General features: G+C 35.9%; 2 protein-coding genes across 2 annotated transcripts; both read right to left on the reverse strand.

Annotated features, from left to right (window-relative positions):
• Nucleotides 1-502: 502 nt before the first annotated feature.
• Nucleotides 503-1,263, reverse strand: LOC145685643 (duodenase-1-like). Its single transcript, XM_081758033.1, has 2 exons — nucleotides 1,230-1,263; nucleotides 503-1,143 (listed from the first exon to the last, which is right to left on the reverse strand). The coding sequence occupies exons 1-2, from the start codon at nucleotides 1,261-1,263 to the stop codon at nucleotides 503-505; spliced, it is 675 nt and encodes a 224-aa protein (XP_081614159.1).
• Nucleotides 1,264-6,580: 5,317 nt separating this feature from the next.
• LOC145685644 (mast cell protease 1A-like) lies at nucleotides 6,581-7,586 on the reverse strand. Its single transcript, XM_081758034.1, has one exon. It carries the CDS (start codon nucleotides 7,466-7,468, stop codon nucleotides 6,581-6,583), a length of 888 nt encoding a protein of 295 aa, XP_081614160.1. The 5' UTR covers nucleotides 7,469-7,586.
• Nucleotides 7,587-24,077: the final 16,491 nt, after the last annotated feature.

Here is a 24,077-nt window from a genome sequence, read left to right on the forward strand (position 1 = left end):
GAAAAACTAAGACAAACATACTTTTGAAACGAATTTCAAATGCTTTATAACGGGTTAAGTTTCAAAGTTGGGCGTCCGTTTGCAGCAAAATTTTTAAAATTTACAGGAAGGATATGGATAATTTGATCGTTTGTGTGCTTGATAATATATAAGAGTCTCGAAAAATCTGTTTATTTGTTATATATAAGCGGTTATAAACATGGGACTATACGGCGAACGGAGGGAACTACTTGGCGCAAGGTAACTGAACAGTTGTACTGTAGGAAAGAAACGAGCATTTATGTTATCAACATGGCGAATGTACAAGGGCAATGAACTAACAGTTTTAAAATTTATGAAGCAATACGTTGATAACGAGCAAAATCTTTTAAAAGTTTGTGAAGAACACGGATTAATGAACCTAATAACAAATTGCAGAAAATATGGAAAGCAGATAACAGCGAAAAAACCTGGCGAAAGCGAACGCCCAACTTCGGAATAAATGCCTTTATAACTAATTGTATTATACACTGAAAAGTGTGTAGACAACATACATGCAAGCGAGATATATGATATAAGTTTTAGGAAAGTTTTTATGAGCGGGAGATTTAGAATGTTCGGGAGATTTAGAAACACCTTTCTCAGAATTATTTGCCATTACATTTCGAATCCAATTTAGATAATAAGCAACTTTCATATCTAAATTTGGTGTAGTGCAGACTCCTTCTCTAGTTCTAATCGCTGCGATAACTCCTACCACTACATTATTACATATTAGGGGTCCGCCTGAATCTCCAGAGCAAGCACTTTTGGTACCTTTTAACTCTCCAGTACATATTGCAGTCTTTGGGTCTATTTGAAATAATCTAGCACAAACATTTACATCCAATATAGGTATCTCAACTTCCATTAGTACCGTGGACTTTTCATCTTTACCAATTCGACCCCAGCCGACCTTAGTACACGTACTGTTCGGTGTGACTTCACTAGAACTATCCTTAGGCAATTTAGCCACAGACAGTTTATCAAAATTTTTTAGTTCCCGTTTAAGTTTCAGAAGCGCAATATCATCATTATAAGTTTCGTTAGTATAATCGGGATGTGGAAACACAAGTGAAACACGGTCTACGAAAACAGGTTTTGACGGGATTGTTTCCTTTTCTCCTGCAACCACCAGAATAGATTCGGCTTAATATTTTTGGTTTGTTTTTTCATCAATAACACAGTGTGCTGCAGTTAGAATCCAATACCTATCGATAATAGATCCTCCACATTCAGATCCATTTTCTTCATCTAACAAAACAATAATATGGACAAGATACTTATATTTCTCAAAATCTGCACCGTATCCTCCAATAATTCTATAGTAATTTCCTGTAGAAACAGTACATAAAAACGCGTTTGCCACAAGAATTTTCAACAGATATAACATCATTCTGCGAAGTAATGCGAAGTAACCAATTAAAATAACAGAAGCGAAAATTATATTGTAATATTTGAGACAATTCAACGATTCTCTCTTTGTTAGAAAATAAAAATTGACAAACGATCTTACAATTAAAAAAAGGAACATAATAAATAAAGATTATAAATATAAAAAAAAACATCCTTTTCTTTATTATTGTTGACCACATAGTCAAGTTGTAATGACACTTTCTTTTGTATAGGCGGGAATGTATGTAAATCAAGGATGTTATAAAGGATATTTTATAAGATCCTTGACGTAAATAAACACATCATACCATATAATGATTTTTTGTAGCAGTTTATTGTCTGTAGAAACAAGGGTTGGAATTCAAAGGCGTGTGAGCACACGTTAGGATGCTTCCTGCTCGTGAGTGACATTATAACTAACTAACTCTGTGGCCTATGGAACCCGGAGGTTCAATGCCGCGTTCACAAAAGCTCTCCACTGACTTCTATCCTTAGCTAACTGCATCCAGTTTCTACTTTGTATTCCTATCTCTGCGAGATCTATCTTAATATTGTCCACCCATCTATGCATAGGTCTTCCTAATGGTCGTTTTCCGATTGGTCTTCCAGTCAAGACTTTGAAAGTGTTTCTATTTTTTTCCATTCTAGCTACATGACCTGCCCACCTAAGCCTCCTAGACTAACAATGTTGGGTGAACCATATAAATTATGTAGTTCCTCGTTATGAAGTTTCCACCATTCTCCATTCCCGTTCCTCTTGGGTCCGAATATTCGACTCAGGATCTTGTTCTCAAATACTTTCAGTCTATGTTCTTCCCTCAGAGTAAGTGACCATGTTTCGCAACCATACAGAACAACAGCCATAATTATCGTTTTTTATATTTTAAGCTTCAAATTCCTCGATAGAATTCGTGACGACAAGAGATTTTGAACCAAATAGTAACACGAATTCCCTGCTTTTAGTCGACATTTAATTTCTCCGTGAATATGATTTTCGTCTGTTAATATTGATCCTAGATATTTGAAACTATCCACTTTATCAAAAGTATTATTTAATATTTTAACGTATCCATAATTTGCTGTATTCCGGTCCCGACGCACTTCCATGTATTTAGTTTTCTCTGCATTTACTTCTAACCCCATGTCCCTGCAAACGTTTAATAAGATCTCTGCATTTCATTCTATTGTTCCCCTATCATCTCCTATTAAATTTACATTATCAGCATATGCCATAACCTGTGAATACCGTTCAACATTAGGCCTGGTTGCTATCTTTGATTTTCCTTACAGCGTATTCCAGAACGAAGTTAAATAATAATGGCGACAACGCATCTCCTTGTTTCAGGCCATTTTCGACGTGAAAGCTCGTGGACAAAAATTTTCCTACCCGGACTTTACTTTGGGATTCATTTAAACATAACTTAATTAATGTAATTAGCTTTCTCGATATTCCAAGTTCTGTAAGAACGTTGTATAATGTTTCTCTCCTAACCGAGTCGTACGCCTTTCTAAAATCAATAAATAGTTAATGTACCGGGGTATTGTATTCCCACTTTTTTCCGAGTATTTGTCGAATGGTAAATATTTGGTCGATAGTTGATCGATTTCGTCTGAATCCACACTGATAATCTCCAACAATTTCATCTGCATATGGGGTCAGTCTGCTAATAGAATATTTGAAAGGATTTTATAGGCTGTTGACAGAAGAGAAATACCTCGATAATTATTGCAGTCAGTTTTGTCGCCTTTCCTGTGAATTGGAACAATAATTGATTGTTTCCACTCTTGTGGCAATTCTTTCTTGTTCCAGATAAGGAGAATGAGTTTGTGTACCTTGTTCCACAATTGTTCGCCTCCAGCTAAAATTAACTCAGCCGGAATTTCATCTACACCCGGAGATTTGTGTTTCTTTAATTTCTTTATAGCGGTTTCTACTTCTATTCGGTTGGGATCTGGAATATACGGTTCTGCGGTGTATATCTCCTTTACTCCACGCCCACTAGTTTTTGGTTGTGTGTTAAGCAAATCGTCAAAGAAATCTTTCCATCTCTTTAAGATGCTATCCGTATCAGTGAGAATTGTACCGTCAGATTTCTTTAATATATAAGCACGAGGTTGATAGCCTTTTTAAAATTTGTTGATTCCCTTATACATATCCCGGATGTTTTTTGTTTTACTATTATCTTCAAGTCCCTTAATTTTAGCTTTCAGAAAATCACATTTCTTTGTTCTAAAAGTTTTGGAAGTTTCCCGCCTGATATCTGCGAAATTTTGTGTAGTATCTTTTATATCGTCATCCTTATATTCAGTTGGGGCATGTACATTTAAAACAATAATATCACACCAGCGTCCCTTAAGAGTAATAAAAGAAAGTCTGTCAGTAACAAATTCAATCCGTTTAATTGCTGGTAATATACGTTTATGAACGAAAAACCCTGTTCCTAATTGGTGATTTTTATTTCCTTCCCCGTAAAAGAACGTAAAATTTCCGGAATTCACAGATCCATTTCCTTCCCACCTAACTTCTTGAACTCCTACTACGTCCATCCTGTATTTCTCTAACTCACTCGTTACGGATTTTAATGCGCCTGCCCTATAAAGACTCCTAATATTCCATGTTCCAAATCTCATTTCCATTTTATTTTGCTGAGGTCATGCCAAGTTATCTGTCCTTGTCCGAGGCTTTTGTGAATAATTCTGAACAAGTGTTTTTTTTTTTTTTTTTTTTTTTTTTTACAGTATGAGGTTGTTAGCCCTACCCAAACCCCCAAGCTGGAGGACCACTCCTAGTCGGCTGTCCGCGACTGCTTATTCAATATATTCGCAGCTAACCTCTATATCTTAGAGGCCTTCTCCTCGATCCGCAACCTGAGGACGTGCCATGCCGTGGTGACAGGAACCCACGTTACACGGGAGTGACATTATAGTATTTAAAAGTGTTTTCTTCTTATATTTTTATACTTTCTGATTTAATATTTACTACCTATTAATTTTATTTTCCTATTTGCCACAAATATATTACAAGGTGCAGATTTATTGTAGGGATCCATGCATGAATTCATTGCATATATACTTCTTATACAGTAAATCGATTTTTGTATCTTAAGCAATCGTTTTTTTTTTGGGGGGGGTGTAGATTTTCACTTCTCTGTGTCGACTCACTGTAGGGGACATTCAGTGTAGGTACACGATAAGAAATATAGTGCAAAAGACATTAATTTGTACTAGTTGGCCATAAAAACTATGAATGTCATAAAGACCACGAATGGCCATAAAAACCACCAAGTCAGGACAGGAGCGCAGCAGATGGTCAGGAACGTTAGCGAGGGGTGTGCGTCAATACAGAGTAGGTGTTTCAGCAAAGGTGAATATACACATAAACGAGGATAGCGCAAAATATTGTATATGGCATAAAATTACTTATGCATTACGCATTGAACTATGTATTTTAACGTTGCTAAATACATTATTGAAATACCCGATATGTTTTCGTTGCTTGCATATTTGTGTTCCAAAGTAACATAACGTATATTTTACAATTATGTAGAAATAAAGTGTGGACATATAGAATAAAAACTGCTGTGTATAAAACACGAACCAAATCGTGCTACGTGGCCACTAAAAAGTACGAATGCTATCTATCTAAAGTAGGAGCGCAGTAGGAAGGTCCGAGCGATTGTATCCATAGCGAGCAGGCGCGTCAACGACAGGGTATACGCATAAACGAGGACAGTGGAAGAGCGCACTTATATACACATACAATAATTTTTTATCACTAATAATTCATTTCAATATGCTGTGATAGATGGTAATTACTTATATCCACACTTTCATTCCTTCATGAAAAATATTTCACGTCAAAGTTTACTTATTTTCTATTTGGTAGAACCGTCTGCTCGAGTGAACCCTTCATTTGCTTACACGTATACCCACCATCGCAAATTCGCCTGTTCCCTACGGACGCACCTCAACTATAGCCCTCCAGCTTCACATCGGCGTAAACCGTAAAAGGTTCAAAAATAGCTTGTAACGAGCAGCTTTAAAAGTTTGGTGCGTGGTTTTGAGACGTGTGGCTTTCAATATAGCTATGTAGCTAAGTTTGTATGTGTCATACAATCGTACGCAATTGGTTGATAGCAATCGAGGAGTAACTAGATAATAAGCTTTACGATGAATAACTGGATAATAAGTTTGCATCGAATTATGACAAGATAATACTGTATTTATAGACCTAATCTTTATGCTATTCTAAGGTTAACCTTTACTGGAAAATTGTTTAAAAAATACATTGTCGAAAACGGTATGAGCTGATTTGGTCCAAAAAAAAAAAAACGCACAGTATATGTAGTTTATTTCTAGTAGGTTCTCTATTGTAAAGCTACAGCCTTGCAGGTTTTCTACCTACATTTCCACCTTATTTCTTTTTGCGAGTTAACAGAAAACTAAAGAAAAGAAACTATTATTATTATTATTATTATTATTATTATCATTATTTGCTTTTCTATTTCAAGAAGGAACTTCAGAACATTTATTTCATTTTATAGATACGACATACATTGTATCTAGGAAGAAATAATGAAACCACGAGCAAAAAAAAAAAAAAAAAAAAAAATCCGAACACGAGAAATGTATTGTAATTTTATTAGTGCAAAAATACAAAGACATTATTGAATGTAAACGGACTCACTTGGATCAAAGAAGTTTAAACCTCATCGGCCGTTCAAGCTAAAGCCAAGTTTATCCATTATTTGACCAAGTTTTAACCATGAACGTTGTTGGTGCAACAGACATTTACACCGACCTTCGTTATGACCCTCCGTTCAACAGTTGAACTTCGTTGGTGCACACGGCCGTTTTACATTTTACAGATTAACTCCTCGTTCCACATTTAGTTTTCTGACGTTCAGCTAAACTAAAACTCATTGAAAGTTAATTCAAATATGTCTTTGTGGATATTATTATTATTATTATTATTATTATTATTATTATTAGTAGTAGTAGTAGTAGTAGTAGTAGTAGTAGTAGTAGTAGTAGTAGTAATAATAATAATAATAATAATAATAATAATAATAATAATAATAATAATAACAGTTCTAGTATTATTTCAGGAAAAACTAAGACAAACATACTTTTAAAACGAATTTCAAATTCTTCACAACTAATTGTATTATCCACTGAAAAGTGTGTAGATAACTACATACATGCTAGCGAGATATATGATATAAGTTTTAGGAATGTTTTGATGAACGGGAGATTTAGAAACATCTTTCTCAGAATTATTTTCCATTACCTCTTTAATCCAATTTAGATAAGGAACAACGTTCACGTTTATATTTGGTGTAATACAGCCATTTACAACTGCTGATATAACTCCTACCACTACATGATTACATATTAGAGGACCGCCTGAATCTCCCTGACAAAAACTTTTGGCTTCTTTTAAGTCTCCAGTACATATTGTAGTATTCGGGTCTATGAAGTTAAGGATTCTAAGACAAGTATTTATATCCAATATAGGCGTATCAATTTCCAATAGCACCGGAGACATTTCACCTTGAAAACTAGTATCACCCCAACCAACGTTAGTACACATAGTATTCGGTGTGACTTCACTAGAACTCTTCTTAGGCAACGTAGTCACAGACAGTTGATCAAAATTGGTTACTCCCAGTTTAAGTCTTAGAAGCCCAATATCATTATTAACGCTGGAAGGAATATAATCGGGATGTGGAAACACAAGAGAAACTCTGTCTTTGCTAAAACGTTTTGACGGGAATAGATTCTTTTGCCCTGCAACCACATACATAGATTCGGCTGAAAATATTTGGTATGTTTCTGGATGAAAAACACAGTGTGCGGCAGTAAGGATCCAATACTTATTGAGAATAGATCCTCCACAATGAAAACTGTTTTCGCCTAAAGAAACCCAAATATGGACAACATACTTATATTTTTCAAAATCTGCAACGTTTCCTCCAACAATTCTACTGTCATTTCCTACAGAAGCAGTACATGAAAACGTATTTACCATAAGAATTTCCAACAGATATAACATCCTGCTCTTTCTTTGTTATTATTGGCCAGAGAGACAAACAGTAATGGCACTTTCTTTTCAAAATGCGTAGGAATTTATGTCTTAAATAAACACATCATACTATATAATGATTTCATGTAGCAGTCGAATGTCTGTAGAAACATAGGTTGAAATCCAAAGGCATGTGAGCACAAGCTGGGATGATTCCTGCCCGTGTATAGAATAGACTATTTTATTGTCATTGAGCTTCATAAGCAATAGACAACGTCCGAATGAGATATACATATAGATATATAATGTAAAAAATAATCATTGCATACACACAATCAGTTATAGATTAATATTATAATGAACGGGTGTAGGAAAATTCGGTGTAAAAAAACTCGGTGTAGGAAAATTCGGTGTACAGAAGATTCTATATACGGAAAACTCGGTGTGGGGAAATTTAGGTGTAAGGTATATTCGGTGTAATACATATTGAATATTACCACTTACGATAATTTACGACACTTCATATTGTGAAAACGAAAACCATAAAATGTAACGAATAAAATGTTATTTCCTATTTCAAGAAAAGCAAATTTATTTTTTTGCCTTCAGTCCACTACCTCTTGCATGTCTTTCGCGGGGTATAACTATAAACTATCACACAGTGAAGCTGACACTTTTTGTCAGAAATAAAACAATTATAAGTTCAGAGAATAGTTATAGGAACAACTAAAAACACCTTTCCTATAGTATATACATCATAGAACATATACAAGGTGATTCTTTTAAAACTCACGGATTTCATTTGGGTCTAGATTTTCTAACTGAAGTCCGATTTTCATGCGGTTTGTGGCAAATGATCAAGGAACGTTGGGAGATTTATGGAACTATGTTTACTGGTTTAAATTCATTTGGGATAATATCGGCCACGCCTCTAGAAAAACAGCAAATATTCGCCAATGTATCGAATTGGAATTAGATGAGGTGCGGTGTGGAGTTTTGAGTTTCTTCGTTAGATGGCAACCTCGCGACGGTCAATAAGAAACAAGAAACTGGGCCGTTGTATTGAGAATTATGCTGTGCTACTGTATCAATATGATCAGAACACAGTTATAATAATGTACTCTTTGGAGCAACGTGATTTTATCGTTAAAAAGTTTTCAAAGAACGGGATCTGTTGTTGCTACGCAAAGGGCATTTACACGCAACTTTGCCTCACGTTTTGTCCCAGACAGGAACATAATATGGTCGTTAGTGAATAAATTGCAGGAAACAGGATCGCTTCTGAGGAAGACAGGGAAGCATCCGACCTCGCTGGCGGATGTTGTGAAAGATGTCAAGTACCGACTCTAAGTCACCCAAGAAATCTCTATTCAACATGTGATTTCGCTTCAAATATCCAATATCTCATTCGAACTGTAACGTACAATGGCGAATATTTGCTGTTTTTCTTGCGGCCTGCTCTACATTACCCCGGATGAATTTAAACCAGTAAACATAGTCCCATAAATCCCTCATCCCTCCTTGATGATTTGCAGCAAACCGCATGAAAATCTGACTTTAGTTAGAAATTCTAGACCCAAATGAAATCCGTGAGTTTTCAAAGAATCACTCTGTATATACATATGTAAGATGCAAAAATATATTGATCAAAAAAGTCTTAGTATAAAGGGCAATATAAAGCAGGATGGTCTTATTAGATAATAGTTGTACAAATAGTTGACTTCTCCTCCAATCAGACACTTTAGTTTGTTGTGCCTTAAGGTAAACAAACTAAAGTTCTGATTGGAGGACTTTGAGGACTAAAGTGTCTGATTGGAGGACAAATTCTTGTCATGTAAGGGCCATAAAATGTTAAAATCCCTCGAAATCTAGAATTCCAATAATTTCAGGAACACAATGCAATATAAAGCAATATAAAGTAGACAGTAAACAGTAAAAATGATAGTAGACAGTAAAAGTACGTTCTACACAAAATTTGAATTTGAAACTAATATACTCATTTATCCTCAAAGCTTTTTAATAAATCCTATGGTCTACTTCAGTTTGAACTTAAAACTAATACGCTCATTTATCCTCAAAGTTGAGTTTTTAATAAATCCTACGGCCTAGTACAACGAATCTTTCTTTACGCCTAACATTCCCCACACCGAGTTTTACGTACACCGAATCTTCTGTACACCGAAATTTCCTACACCAAATTTTCCTGCTCCCATAACGAACAATTTAATAATATTTGAAATAAAGTGACACTGCAAATACTTGTGGCCTATTTAGGCTTCCGCCTGATGCACCCCCCCCCCCCTATCACTGATAATAGTGTGCAAGAAAGAAAGACGCTGCAAATGAGGACACAATGTCTTGACATTCACTAAAATGGATTCGTTACTAACCAATGATATAACTTTTTCTTATAGACCTTAAATGGCAGCTGCTGGATCGAGAATATTAGTTTATTAAACTGCTTTGGTCCTATAACTAAATAACTATTTTTGATCTTCGATAATCTAGTGAAGGGTATATCAATTTTCTTACACAATCTAGTACTATATGTATGTACTTCATCCCTGAGTGTCATATGTGCCAGGTTTTGCTTAGTGTAAAGTGGCACTTGATAAATATATACATTAACTACTGTCATTATCTTAAGCCTGATAAATAGTGGTTTACAGTATTCTTTATCGTGTGTTCCAACAATAATCCTGATGGCTTTCTTTTGCAAAACTAGAACATCATGTGCTTGGCTACTGTTACCCCAAAGCAAAATCCCATATCCAATTATGCTGTGAAAAAATGCAAAATATGAATTCCTCATGTGAGTGTCATCCAAAAATTTTTAGAAAGTATTTTTTCCTATATTTTTACTTTTTGATTTAATATTTATTACCTATTAATTTCATTTTCTTATTTACCAGAAAGATATTAAAAGGTGCAGATTTATTGTACGGATCCATGCATAAATTCATTGTATATGCACTTCTTTTACAATAAATCGACTTTTTGTATCTTAAGCAATCGTGGATATAGTATACATGAAGCTGCATCAGTTCTCGAAGGAACAGGACGCTCATACTTTTAGGAATTATTCATTGAGTATGTACGAACATACAAAGGGGGTAACAAAGCGACCTTTATTTACTTATCGACTGATACGAAAATAAAAAAGAACGTACCTGTACTTTATATCTGCATGTGTAGTGCCCTTGTACTTTATCTATGATTGTGTGTGTGGGGGGGAGGGAGAATTTAACACATATCGCATGTCTTGTGCACATGGATATTTCTTACTATTGCACTACGTAGAAAATTTATGGTATTTCATGTAGAAGTGGTAATAGAACACAGAAGAAACGCAGATCATGGGGTACTCATGTATACTATTACCCAATCGTTTCTGGGGGTGTAGATTTGCATTTCTCTGTACAGATTCACTTTAGGGGACATTCAGTGTAGGTACACGAGAAGAACTACAGTTCAAAAGACATATCAAACCGAGTCAGCACAGGAGCGCAGCATGTGGGCCCGGGAATATGCGAGGGAGGTGCGTCCCTATGGGGCAGGTATTTCAGCGAAGGTGAATATACACATAAACAGGGTAGGCGCAAAACAGGCCCGCAACCAGCCATAGAGGTTTGTGAGCGGGAGCATGGATATGTTAGGGGGGCCAAGTCATTAAAAATTCTCTTGCACATATCTAAATGATGTTTTTTGCGTTGAGGTCTGGAGGGGCCACGAAAAGTTTAGGGGGGTCATGCCCCCTCTAGTTGCGGGACTGGCGCAAAATATTGTATATGACAAAATTAGTTATGCGTTACGCATTGAACTGTGTATTTGTAGGTTGCTAAAAAAAAATATTGGAAATACCCGATATAGTCAATTCAACAAAACCAGATCACTTTCAAGAGAAAAAGCCGTGACTTGGAAGAAAACAATACAAATAAGGAAATTTCACACTCATATGATAGAAAGGTACATTATTTATTGAAAAGAGAAGTTCTGTTTGTTTCTAATTAAACATAAATATATAATAAACAAAACATGGAACATGTACGAAAATTAGATATTAAACAAGTTGTCTTCTAAAGTAGATCATATGTCCTGCTAAGTGGATCATTACCCGTTTCCAACAGAACAAAACCACGAAAAAATCTAAATGAATAATAAATTGAAAGCAAGGTGTAATAACTAGTTCAATCTATAATGATACCATTTTCTAGCATCTACAATCATTTCTTCTTAAGTGTTTCTGAAACAAACCACTGACCAGAAAGGAATGTCTTTATTCCTCTGACAAAAACACTGTCTTCATGGAACCACATACGTATTACACAAGCTGCACTTTATCATTTCCTCCTTAAGCTTTTTTCTGAAGCAAAGAACTTTCCACAAAGGAATGTCCTTTTTTCCTCGGGTACTAACACAATCTTCCTCGGGTACTAACACAATCTTCCTCGGGCACCATGAACTTCTGATCACGGATCTTTCTAGCCCGTACTCAGACCTATCAGTGGGGGGAAATAGGAATATGAAATTAAATACGTTGTCAATTTGTTATCCAGCATGTAGTGTGAAAATGTTTCTATGTATTGTAAAATTGATCCACGTTTTATTACGAAGAGAATGATGTTTTTTTGTACTAAAACATAAGTCCTGGTGTATTTAATTACAAATCCATACAACTGATCAAATTTGTGAAAAATAAATTATTTTTTAAAATAAAAATTTTTTGTTTCACAAGAGAAACAAGTGCTTTTTACTGATCTATTTTATGGGACGTGTCTACAAACGATCCTGTTTATAAGACAGTTCGAGATCCGGTTTATAAGACATAACCTTTCGCATAACGTTCAGTCGTGAACAGCTAACGAAAAAGACGAGGCGCAAAGGGATTGTATCAATTGTTGCACAATGTTTATCTTAATGAACAACAAAAATATGGTTCAATTTGAGCTAAAAATACCTACAGCAGAACCTTACTTTTTTCATTTGAATCAACTTTCGGAAGCAATTTTGTTCCAACAATGGACGCCGAAATTTTCTTTCCGATTCCCTATACGACAGACACCACCACCACACACACTTCCAACTGAGGTATTCATTTAAATTGTCTTAAACGCTTCGATGTGATTAGACACGGGAACACAGCAGTGCAGACTGTTGGTCACACATCTCAATTTTCTAAGGTTGATCCCCTTTATAAGCTGACCTGGTTGTGAGGACTTGCCTCAATGTTTTCGTTGCTTGCATATTTGTGTTCCAAAGTAATATGACGTATATTTTACAATTATGTGGATCCCCTTACTCCCTAACATTTATATAGTTGCGCATGTAATGGAGCGTTTACACTTAGGCATTTGTCCAAAAGATACAACTGCACATTCGAAGTGTGCTTATTTCCGGAAGTGACGTCAACAAGTGTGCGTCGAAAGGTCCAAATGCGCTAGACTACAAGTACATAGTACGTAGTGCGCAATAAACCACACTTGATTTGTTTCCTTGTGAACTTCAAAAAGAAATGGCGGCAGAGGGTAATAGTGGTTCCGGAATTATGTGGAAATATAAGTATATTATCTAACATTATATATTATAAAGATAACAAAAAAAAGTTCTGTCGCTTTTTCACCCACCACCTTCGAACATCGATATGTAATCTAAGGAGTACCTGGAAGATCGAAAATAGTCCCCATCAGCATCGACGACCTTCTGCCAACGTTCTGGAAATGGAATGAAATCTTTGAGTTTTACGTCCCACGGTTATGCCGGTTAGGCTAAAGGAGACGGTGATGATGAGTAATGAAGGAAATGGTGGAATGAAGAAAGTGGGAGGAAACGGGAGAACCCCGAGAAAACTCACGCACATGGTGTTTGTCCACCACAAAGTTCACTTGGCGGGGGTTGGGATCGAACCCGAGACCCCAAGCACCAGAGGTGAACGCTCTACCACTGAGCCACCGTGGCCCCTGCTAACGTTCTGGAAAAACATGGATTCCATCGCAGTAGAACTTGGTGGGTCGTGAAGCGAAGAAGGTATCAAGTGCATTTCGCACCTCTACTAGGGATTTGAACTGGCGTCCTCTAAGGTGATTGTCCAAGTAATGGAACGAGTGATAACGGACGGTGCAATGTCCGGAGAGTATGGCGGATGCAATAGTTTCCCATCCAAGGCGTAGAATGGTGTCCCGGGTCGTTCTAGCCATGTGGGGCTTAGCGTTGTCCTGTAACAGGAGGACCACTTTGCAATGCAGAAGTGTGACTTTTCTTTACTTCTGAGTTGTGACTTTTTCTTGAATACTGCTCAACTGCTGACAGTACACAGTTGCATTGATGCTCTGACCAGCTGGTAGCAGTTCCCAATACATGATGTTGCGAGCAGTCCACCAAACACCTTCAACGGGACGAACCTTTTATGGTGCAGTGCTGTTTTCGGCTGTTTTGGAACCGGTTCATGGGATGCTAACTAATAATGAGGGCGCCGTGGAACTTTGTACAGGACCGACTTCTCATCACACGTCAACACCCTGTCCAGAAATGAATCCTCCCTCAGACGAGACAGCAAAGAAACACAGGTGTCTGCTCGCGTTGCCTTCTGGCTCGGAGTCAAATCATGTGGGACCCATCGTCCCAAAATTGTAGTGCTTTCCAAATTGATGACGAAAGGTTTGTCCACTCACACTGAATTGTAGTCCCAATCCTCACACATCTTGCCATTGTTCGCCTGAATTGCTGCCTAAAGATATTCATTTTGTACATGTGTTATTCTTCCGGCACGTTGTGTGCCTTCAAGTGTTTTGTCACCGTCCTTAAACTTGTTAAGACACCGCTGCACTGTCCGCGTAGTCACGACACCCTCACCAAAGGGCTGGCATATCTTCCGCAGCGGCGTTCGACCCCAGTTTGAACTCGTACAGCATACGTGGTACACGCCCTTATGACTCTCTGTGGAAATTCCATCTGTCCTTACTCAAGTTCACGGTGTAACTGAACTGCCACAACCAGGTAGTATGTTGAATATACCCACACGAACAACTGTCCTTCGTGTTATCTGCGCTCGCATTCAACTCCGGTGTGAGGGTCAATTGAATACACAGACCTCCACAAAAAGCGACAGATCTTTTTTGGTTAACTTTATATTTTGAGCTTAATAGTTAATGATATTGGAGGGTGCTGTTGGAATTCTTTTTCTTGACTAGTGTTTAGTTGCAATAATGTATTGTTGAGATATCCATAATACTGTAATAGAGCAAGTGAAACTATCGACACGGCATACGACTCTGCTCTTATTTGTCAGATGTTTGGAAAAAGTCAGTGAATTTTTATTACATTAATACGTCGCTGAAAGTGTGTCCATGTTCATTTGCAGTTACAGACGATGAATTAGGCTTATAACATGATACCTTTTACACAAAGATAGTGCAACCATTGTTTTGTATTTAAAATATTATACATTTACAAATTCTATGCTAGGCCTACCGTATTTTGGGTAAACACATTTATGTACACAACTTATTTATGTACTTCTTTACTTTTAGTATCTTATAAATTATATCTTGTGGGAGGATTTGCATTCTCCCGGGCAGATTGATTTTAGGGAGGCTTAACAGTTGTGGAAAATCCAAACATATGCTATAGAAACTACAGTGGAAAAAGGAGGTACATTTTACAACAGAGGCTCCAGCTGCACATCGATAAGCAGGACCATTGTAAAAGGACATAACAGAGTAGGATGTGGATAAATAAAGAGGAACGTTCTGGAAGTCAGGTCCCCCATATAGGGTAGTAGCTAGGTTGGTTCCTTTCTGTACCAAAGTTTAATATTTAGTTCAGATAGTATTGTCGAGCGAGCATCAGGGGTGAAGGTGGGTTAGAGCCCTGCAGGGCACGTTGTTTTCTGTCTTTGTGTCAACTAAATGGGAAGGGTCGGGGACCTGTGTTCTAGAACCTTGCCTAAGTAAAGTAGGGTAGGGTCGGGTTATCTTAGAGTTACTAAACTTTGGACTCATTTTGTTAAAATGAATAGGTGGTAATTTCTCGTCTCTATGTAAGGATACTAACTGGAGCGTGCCTTGTTGTCCCCGGAGACCTGGGTTCAAGTCTCGAGCCAGTTGTTCATTTTTCACTCTGAATATGATGGAATTCGCACTTCGCATTCTGCATGGTAAGTCAGAGACCCAGGCTGGATTCCTATCATAATACGTTGTAAAATAACTCAAATTAAACAAACAGGAACCCTAGAGGAAGTTACCAGAAAGCTTGTAATAACGGAAATTTTTAAAAATTGTCTCATATATATATATATTATACATAATAGTACGCAAATATGAAATTGTTAAGATACTTTGAAAATTATTACAATCCATTAGAAGTTATTGAACAGAATATCATGAGGAAAGTTTGCCATTCAGTGTACATGAACTTTGCATACAATAATTTGTTATATATCGTAATTCCTAGTTCTTTTCCAATAGTAAATAATGACTACTGAACGCACAAAGCAGACTTTATCAGAATTCATTTAATTGTATTTATTTCTTCATAACCAAGACAATATATTTTATATTAAATCACAACTTATTATAAGTAATGTATACATTGTATATCCAAAACATATTTGTCTAGAAACAAAGTAATCTTTGTAATAAGGATTTATATACAATTATCTTTATACAGGGTGCAATAAATTCATTGATATAAATTTCTGAGGTAATTTCTCACATTAAAATAAGATAAAAGTCCATATCGACTTGTGGTCTAAAGTGCATAGTTTTGGAATTATATATTGCCGAAAACGTTAAAAAAATGAACTTTGAAGGTCAATACCTCCACTACTATGGGACCGATCTTAGTTGTGACAAGACAAAACTTAGGAACTAGGCTGTGCCCAATCCAAACATTATATTTCAGAGTCTTGCGAAACTTGGACATCAATTTTTATAGCAGTTTGGAAATACTCAGAAAATTTGAAGTACATACCAACTGTCTCTATGAAAATTAATACGCAGGTGCTGCAGGAATCTGAGATATGGATATTTGGATAAGGTGCATATTAGTTCCTACGTGATGTCTTGACCGACTACGATAGCTCCCATAGTAGTGGAGCGATGGGCCTTCAAATTTAATTGTTTCGTGTTTTTGGGTGCCTATATCTCCGAAACTATGCACTTTCGACCACACGTTCACATGAATTTTGTTTCTAATTCTGATATGAGAAATCACCACCCTACATTCATACCTGTTATGTATCACATTTACATCCTGTATAATTCATTATTCCCTTGTTTCATTTAAAATAATCCTTGTTCCATAATTTTAATAAACACAACGTGCTAAACTAAATTTTCACGATACATTATCTCTAAATTAGGTATGGAGGTTGATCTTAACAATACGTCTAAACACATACACTTATAGAAGTACAAAAGTAAATTACAGTAAGTACCACGAAATGTAATTAAATATAATGTTCAGAGTCAAATTAACATTTGAAGCAACCTATTGAACAGAACGTTGAAACCACTGCAACTACCATTCATAAACGGAACTGGTATTCATATCTTATACGTGTTTCAAGGCTGTTCACGTTTTTAATGCAATGTATTCAAAAGGAAAGCGAACAGACCTGGATGTTTTTGCAGAAATTCGTGTACGAAATTGAAACTGTATGGGGCAAACATTTCACTGCCGCTAATGCATTGATGTCCGAAATGACCAGTATTTATGATAGACGTAATTTTCTGTAACAAGTTGAATTAGTAATATCACCATCGCTAGCTGCTTTTTGTGCAAAGTAGCTTTCAAATCACCAAAATCCCTTCTTCTCCAACTTCATTTTTTTTCAAAAGTGCAGACCTATAGCAAATATCGACGGTAAAAAATACTGCTTTCGTGATTTTCTAAATAATAAGTAGTTTAGAAAACATCTCCAGAAACACGAACAGCCTAACAGGTGTTTACTTCCTAATGTTTCTCACTATAACATCGTTGAAAATGTTTTTTTTTAAAAAAAAAAAAAAACGTTACTTCAGCTGTGACTTCTGAATTGGCGTATAGGAGTTCCAAATTTTAATACAGAAACTTATGAAGGATCAACCAATGATCAGCCTCTCCCAGACTTTGATGTAGAAGTTTATGAAAGAACAGTTGAAAAACAAGATGTCGCAGTTTTTATGAAACTTGAATTAGGAACATTTTGATTGTGGATTGATGGATATTCTGAAGGAAAATGTATTACAAAAACTGCAGGCTGCAGGCTTTACATTTACCCTTCGCAAATATTCTCATCGTCTCTGTATGTCTTTCCAATTCAGCAACTCATCTATTGCCTGAAAGCAAATATACTCAATAAGAAACTATCGATAAACGAAGTCAAAATCAATCTTAAAGCTATAAACTCACACATATTATATATATATATATATATATATATATATATATATATATATATATATATACAGTATATATAGTGTTTCAAATGTCCCCTAACATAGGGTAACTCTGTTATTATCAGTTACAACAAAATGTAAGAGAGGAAACCATCTCCAAATATCATGTTTTCAATCTAAAGTGAAGACATTTTCTAAATCGGACGAGCCGTTTGGGCTGCACACTCTTTATGCGCCCAATGTTAAATGAAAGTGCAACGTTGCAATTTAGCTGGACCCACAACATAAGTGAATTAAGTTACTATCCTTTACGCTAACATGTCGATGGAGAGACCCCTTTCAAAGAGTAAAATTCATTCACATATGTTCTGGGTCCAGGTAATGGCAACGTTGCATTTTCCTTTAACATTGGGCGCATAAAGAGTGTGCAGCCCAAATGGCTCGTCCGATTTAAATCCCTGACTTTAGATTGAAAACATCATATTTGGAGATGGTTTTTCCTATTACATTTCGTTGTAACTGAGATAATAACAGAGGTACCCTATATCAAGGGACTTTTGAGACACTCTGTATATATATATATATATATATATATATATATATAGTAATCATGAACAGGCTATTGCTCACATTAAAGTAAGTAAAAAAAAAAAAGTCCATATGGACTTGTGGTCGAAAGAGAGTTTCGAAGTTATAAACTACCGAAAACGCAAAAAAAAAAAAAAAAAAAAAAAACCTTCGAAGTTCCACAGCTCCACTCCTATGGAGCATGTTTTAATCAGATCCAGACATTACTTAGTGCTAGTATGTACCCTATCCGAATATCTGTTCCAGAATCCTCCGGTATTTATGCGACAATTTTTAGAGAAGCAGTATGGGACTAATTAAAATTTTACGAGTACTGCCAAACTGCCTCTCTAAAAATTGTTATGCAACAACTGGAGAATTCTAAAACATGTACGAGGGTCATTCGGAAAGTAAAGAACGTTTTGCGCTAGCACGTGCGCGTTTTCCCCCACCCCCGCTGCCGCTGGGTTAGTGACCTGGGCATGCTTTAGCCTCAGTCTGGCACCAGCTGCGATCCGCTACGGTCCGTTATTGCTTCGCTGTGCGACTGTAAAATGTGCGATACAATTACTGATCCCGCCAAGTGTGAGGTTCGTGGTGTGATAAGACTTTTGAATGCAAGAAAAGTGCCTCCGATATAAATTTATAGACAAATCACTGAGGTGTATGGAAATGTAATGAATGAAGCATCAGTTCGTAAGTGGTGCATTATGTTTAATGACGGACGGACGAATGTGCACGATGAGGAACGCTCGGGCCGGCCTTCTGTTGTGACTGACGAACTCAAAGGAAGAATTGAGCGAAAAATTCCAGAGGATAGGCGATTCACTATTGTTGAAAGACTTTTTGGGTGGAAGCCACTATGGCAGTGATGATGAACTTAAGGAAACTGTTAGTGATTGGTTCAACAGTTTGGCGGAAACTGTGTATGCCGAAGGCATAGAAAAACTTGTACCACGGTATGACAAGTGTTTAAATTTACACGGCAACTATGTCGAAAAGTAACTTAAGTATCACATAGTAGATAACACAAATTTCGCCTTTGTATATCAGTTATTAAAGTGTTTATACAGAAACGTTCTTTACTTTCCGAATGACCCTCGTATATTTGAATAGGGCACATACTAGTGGAGCTATGGACCTTTAAAGTTAATTTTGTCACTTCGGCAGTCTATAACTCCGAAACTATGCACTTTTGACCGTAGTTTCATATGATTTTTTTCTTATTTTAATGGGAGGAATCACTTGTTACAGTTTGTGGTCTAGTTCATTCACACCCTGTACAATATATATATATATATATATATATATATATATATATATATATATATATATATATATATATATATATATATAACTTGTTCAACGATAGATTATGTATATATATGAGACATGTCAAGCCTTATCTGTTTTATCTTCGACCTAGTTTTACTGTGTCTTCCGTTGTAAGTAAAATAATTGCTATCAAAACATTAACCGAAATTTACAAAATCTATATAACTAAGAATTACAGTGACTATATTTGTGACTTAATAACTCTTGAATCACCCAACCGATCTCCATCAAATTTTCAACATAGATGAGATTTGGGGCGTGGGATAGTTTTTATCGTTATATATATATATATATATATATATATATATATGGTGCGTCATTTATAAACGACAACGATTGCAACATGAAGACCAAAAGAGAGAGGGAGAGAAGCGAAACTTCGCATGATTCAACTTGAGGAATACATTCATCTGTATTAGGCATTAACATCCAGTGAACAGTGCTCTCAACCCAACATAAAATAAGGTTTTTCAAATAGCACTACGTCAGGTTATTAAAGACATCTTCAGGTTATTCGATAAGCTTTCCCCGTCCATCTTACTTGCATTATTACTATTGTAGAAGCCTTTAAAGTTTGGTAGCTTTTTTTCTTTCATGTTTGGTATACTGTAGGGTCGTTAGTTTCCAACACTGAACATCAATTGTGGTATTGTTTGTTTTCTCTTTAAACGTAGATTTGCAATTTGTAATAACCTCGCCTAGTGCTTTTTGAAAAACCTAACTTTATATTACACTAGCAAGACTGTTTTCTGGGTGTTGGTGCTTAATATGTGTGTGTCTTTTATCTTCTAGTTGCATCATGCACAGTTTCGCTTCTCTCACTTTTTTTTTCCGTTTCAAGGTTGAATATTATAAATGACTGACCCTAAATATAAAACTAGCGATTTAAAAAGTAACTGTGCAATTGTAATTAGTCCCATTAGAATTGTTCTTGCTGTTATTTATAATTTGTGACAAACTGTGTACAATTTTTGAATAGTGTCTTACAATTTCTTAAATTACTTATTGATGGGATCTATTGTATGTACAAACAAGTAGTAGTGCCACGTGTACGCCATACGAAGGAATTTGGTTTGTACGCCGTAATATTTTTTCAATATTATAATCTGAAGTGATTGTATATTTCTACATCTTCTAGTTTTAGTATAGATTAGAAATAGAAAATATTAATGGGACGCTGAATTGACTGCAGAAAACCGCTTCCTGCTATTTATTACCGTTTCAATTCTATAGCGATCAAATTTAAAACCGGAAGTGGTTGATATTTGCAACTTCCGGTTTGAATACGGCTTCAAGATAAAAGATTGGCTCTTATTCTTGCAATACTAAATCGATTGTGTAAGCTGCTTCTCAACAGTTAACCTAACCGTGTTTGCTCTACATAGATCAATATTGAAACCGGAAGTACTAAATTTCTCCCACTTCCGGTTACAGGAAGGAAGTACAGTGAAGGACGTTATATTTTAATTATTAAAATACTCACCTAATGAATGTTTAATTAATGTTCCTAATGATATTATCTTCACCGATATTTCGAAATCACTCTCGGGATTCCTTCAGCGGGCCTCTGAAGCTCCTTATTATGGATATGAGACCACATGGTCCATTTTTTATAGACCAGTGAAATAAAAGTTTTTCCCCAAGTTATATATTTCAATTCTGAATGTTAATCAATATTAAATTATGTACAACCTACTTCCAAAATCAAATAAGGAGTGACTAATTGGTTTGTACATGTCACTAATATAACTATGTACATTTATTGAAATAAAAATATTAACTCATTACTTAGACTATTTCTTACTGATGAAATTAGACGATACCATCGCAGTCCTTATCTAAATTTCCTTTATCCGTATTCAACCTAGAATTGTTTGTTCAGATGAAGTAGGGCTCAAATTCATTCGTTTCCATGTTCGTGATTGTTTAGTGCAATACTTTCACGTCTTGTATGTGGTAATGTGTTTTTTGCTGGTGTCTTGAGAAATCCGAATTAGCCTCTTTGCCCTCACGTAGTTTCCTAAGAGGTTCCTTCAACCTAGTTATAACGTTTTTTAGTCTTACATATATACTTTGCTGCGCACGAACACAATGCCCCGTATATGTCGCTAAGAGTCATTTTACCCACGAAATCAGGACATGACAAGAACATATTGGAGCAATTCTAAGGATGTCTAGGTTCCACTTCTTACTTTTCAAGCCTGGAAACTGTCTTTTACTACACAAATTTTTAATTTCATATATGAAAGGAAATGTTATTTTTACCTTTAGGTGAAAAATAAATTCTCATTGGCTTTCGCATTTTGTAGGCCTCCACGTTCCAGCTATGTCTTTCTTCTTCACAGTTGGCGTCACTACAGGAAATGTCTTCCCAATAAAGTAAAAAAGACTGTGTTTCTTGTATCTGGAAGAAAAGAGTAAGCATTCAGCATCCCTTTACAACTTAAGAAAATAAACTGTGAAACATTAAGGCATGCCCTTGGAAATACTTGTTACGTTACATAATCAAATTGGCAGTCAGTGTGTCTTTATTTTAAAGCATAAATTACTCGGTAGTAAGTGTTACCATGCTGATTGAAAAATAAGCGAAGACTTCTCACAAATATACTTTATTCAAAAGGCATATTCACACAGTAGTAAGACACTGTAAATATATCTTCTGAACACAAGTCACCATGCTCGTGAAGGCATTTGTTCCAGGAGTACAAGGCATTGATAACTATATATAAACATCTGGGTCAAATCACTGAAGCAATGTCACGAATGCTTGCTCCTCTTTCAGGACAATGGATGAACTTCTGACCCTAAAAGACCATGTTGTTTTCCATTTTCAACTAGTACTATTAGAGTTTAACACTGCTTAGCTAAAAAGGATTGATCTGTAGCCTGTTTTATAATCAATAATAAGTCAATGACCTATAAAGCATGTTCTGAGGTCTTGTACTTACTTTCTTAGCAGTTGAGTTACCATGAGAAAAGTGCTACCTTGAACTACTGTAACTGAGCTTCTCCCGCTGAAGGCGGTACCTAGAGAAACTATGACGCGAAGTAGCAAAGTCTATACCAAAAAAGTACATACTTGCTAATCCACGCTATTAGTTACATTCTAAATAAAAATTATATGCTGCTCTTGGAATAACAAACACTTCTGACCACAGTATATACACATATTTATTAAAAACTAAATTACAGCGTAACAGTTTCGACAACTTAACGTTGTCTTCATCAGTCACTAACTGAAAGAGATCTTCAGAGCATAGACATTTATACTATAGAAACCGTAATTTAGTTTTCAATAAATAAATGTATATACTCTGGTCAGAATGTTTATTATTCCTTTAATGAGTTCCAGAGTCGTGATGGACAGAGATACTGCTCTCGATGACGCAAAGTGTAATTTTATTTTAAATTATTTTGATATTTCAAAAGATATGAAATCTGTGTTTTAAGTTCCATGGACATGCGTATTGGCTAAAGCAGTCATGGTTTATGAAAATGAATGAAGGGGTGGAATGAAGAAAGTGGAGGGAAACAGGAGAACCCCGAGAAAATCCACACACACAGTGTTAGTCCACCACAAAGTTCAATAGGTGCGAACTGGTATCGAAGCAAGGGACTCACGCACCACAGATGTACGCTCTACTACTGATCAACCGTAGTCTTTTATTGATATTTCAAAAATATCCCTTGGTAAGAAAGACAAAAACAAGAAGAAGAGTAGTAGCGAGAGAAAGTTACGTAAGAAGATAACACAGAGGGTCAAAATAATTTAAAATAAAACTGAACTGATGTGTCCTTAGTATAAAGAGAAACAAACTTTTTCCTAGGCTTTTGAGTAGGACGTAAAGAAATCGAACTTTCTATCGATAAATAACATTAAATTCAAATAAGCTACAATAAAAGAAACAACTGAGCAATGGTGGTTCTCGAGGGAAGTCACAATGTTAAAAATAAATATTTTATTGGTATAAACTAAGAAAGATGATCGACATTTCATTGTTAGCGTATTATACAAAGATTAGTAAGGTACATTGAGTTTTCTTCTATTAGACGGTAGTGATAAAATGGTAATTCTTTCCGATGTGACTTCCCTCAAGAACCGTCACTGGATTTTTAAATCCCTCTTGCACTACTGTGATAATATGGATATCTAAAAATTAACGTGGAATATTTCAGTCACACCTCACAAATGCCGGAGTGGAATCTTCTGTACAGCCAGTGAATATTCTATATTCTCTATACTTCGACTTACCCAAATGACGCAGCACAGAATATAATATTAATAATAGTAATTAACACTATTGTATCATATACACTGAAATAAATAAATTAGTATTGTTGCAATTCTGCTGTTACAATAG

This window comes from Thermobia domestica, chromosome 5 (genome assembly GCF_964235325.1).
Source record: "Thermobia domestica chromosome 5, izTheDome1.hap1.1, whole genome shotgun sequence".
Classification (NCBI taxonomy): Eukaryota; Metazoa; Arthropoda; class Insecta; order Zygentoma; family Lepismatidae; genus Thermobia; species Thermobia domestica.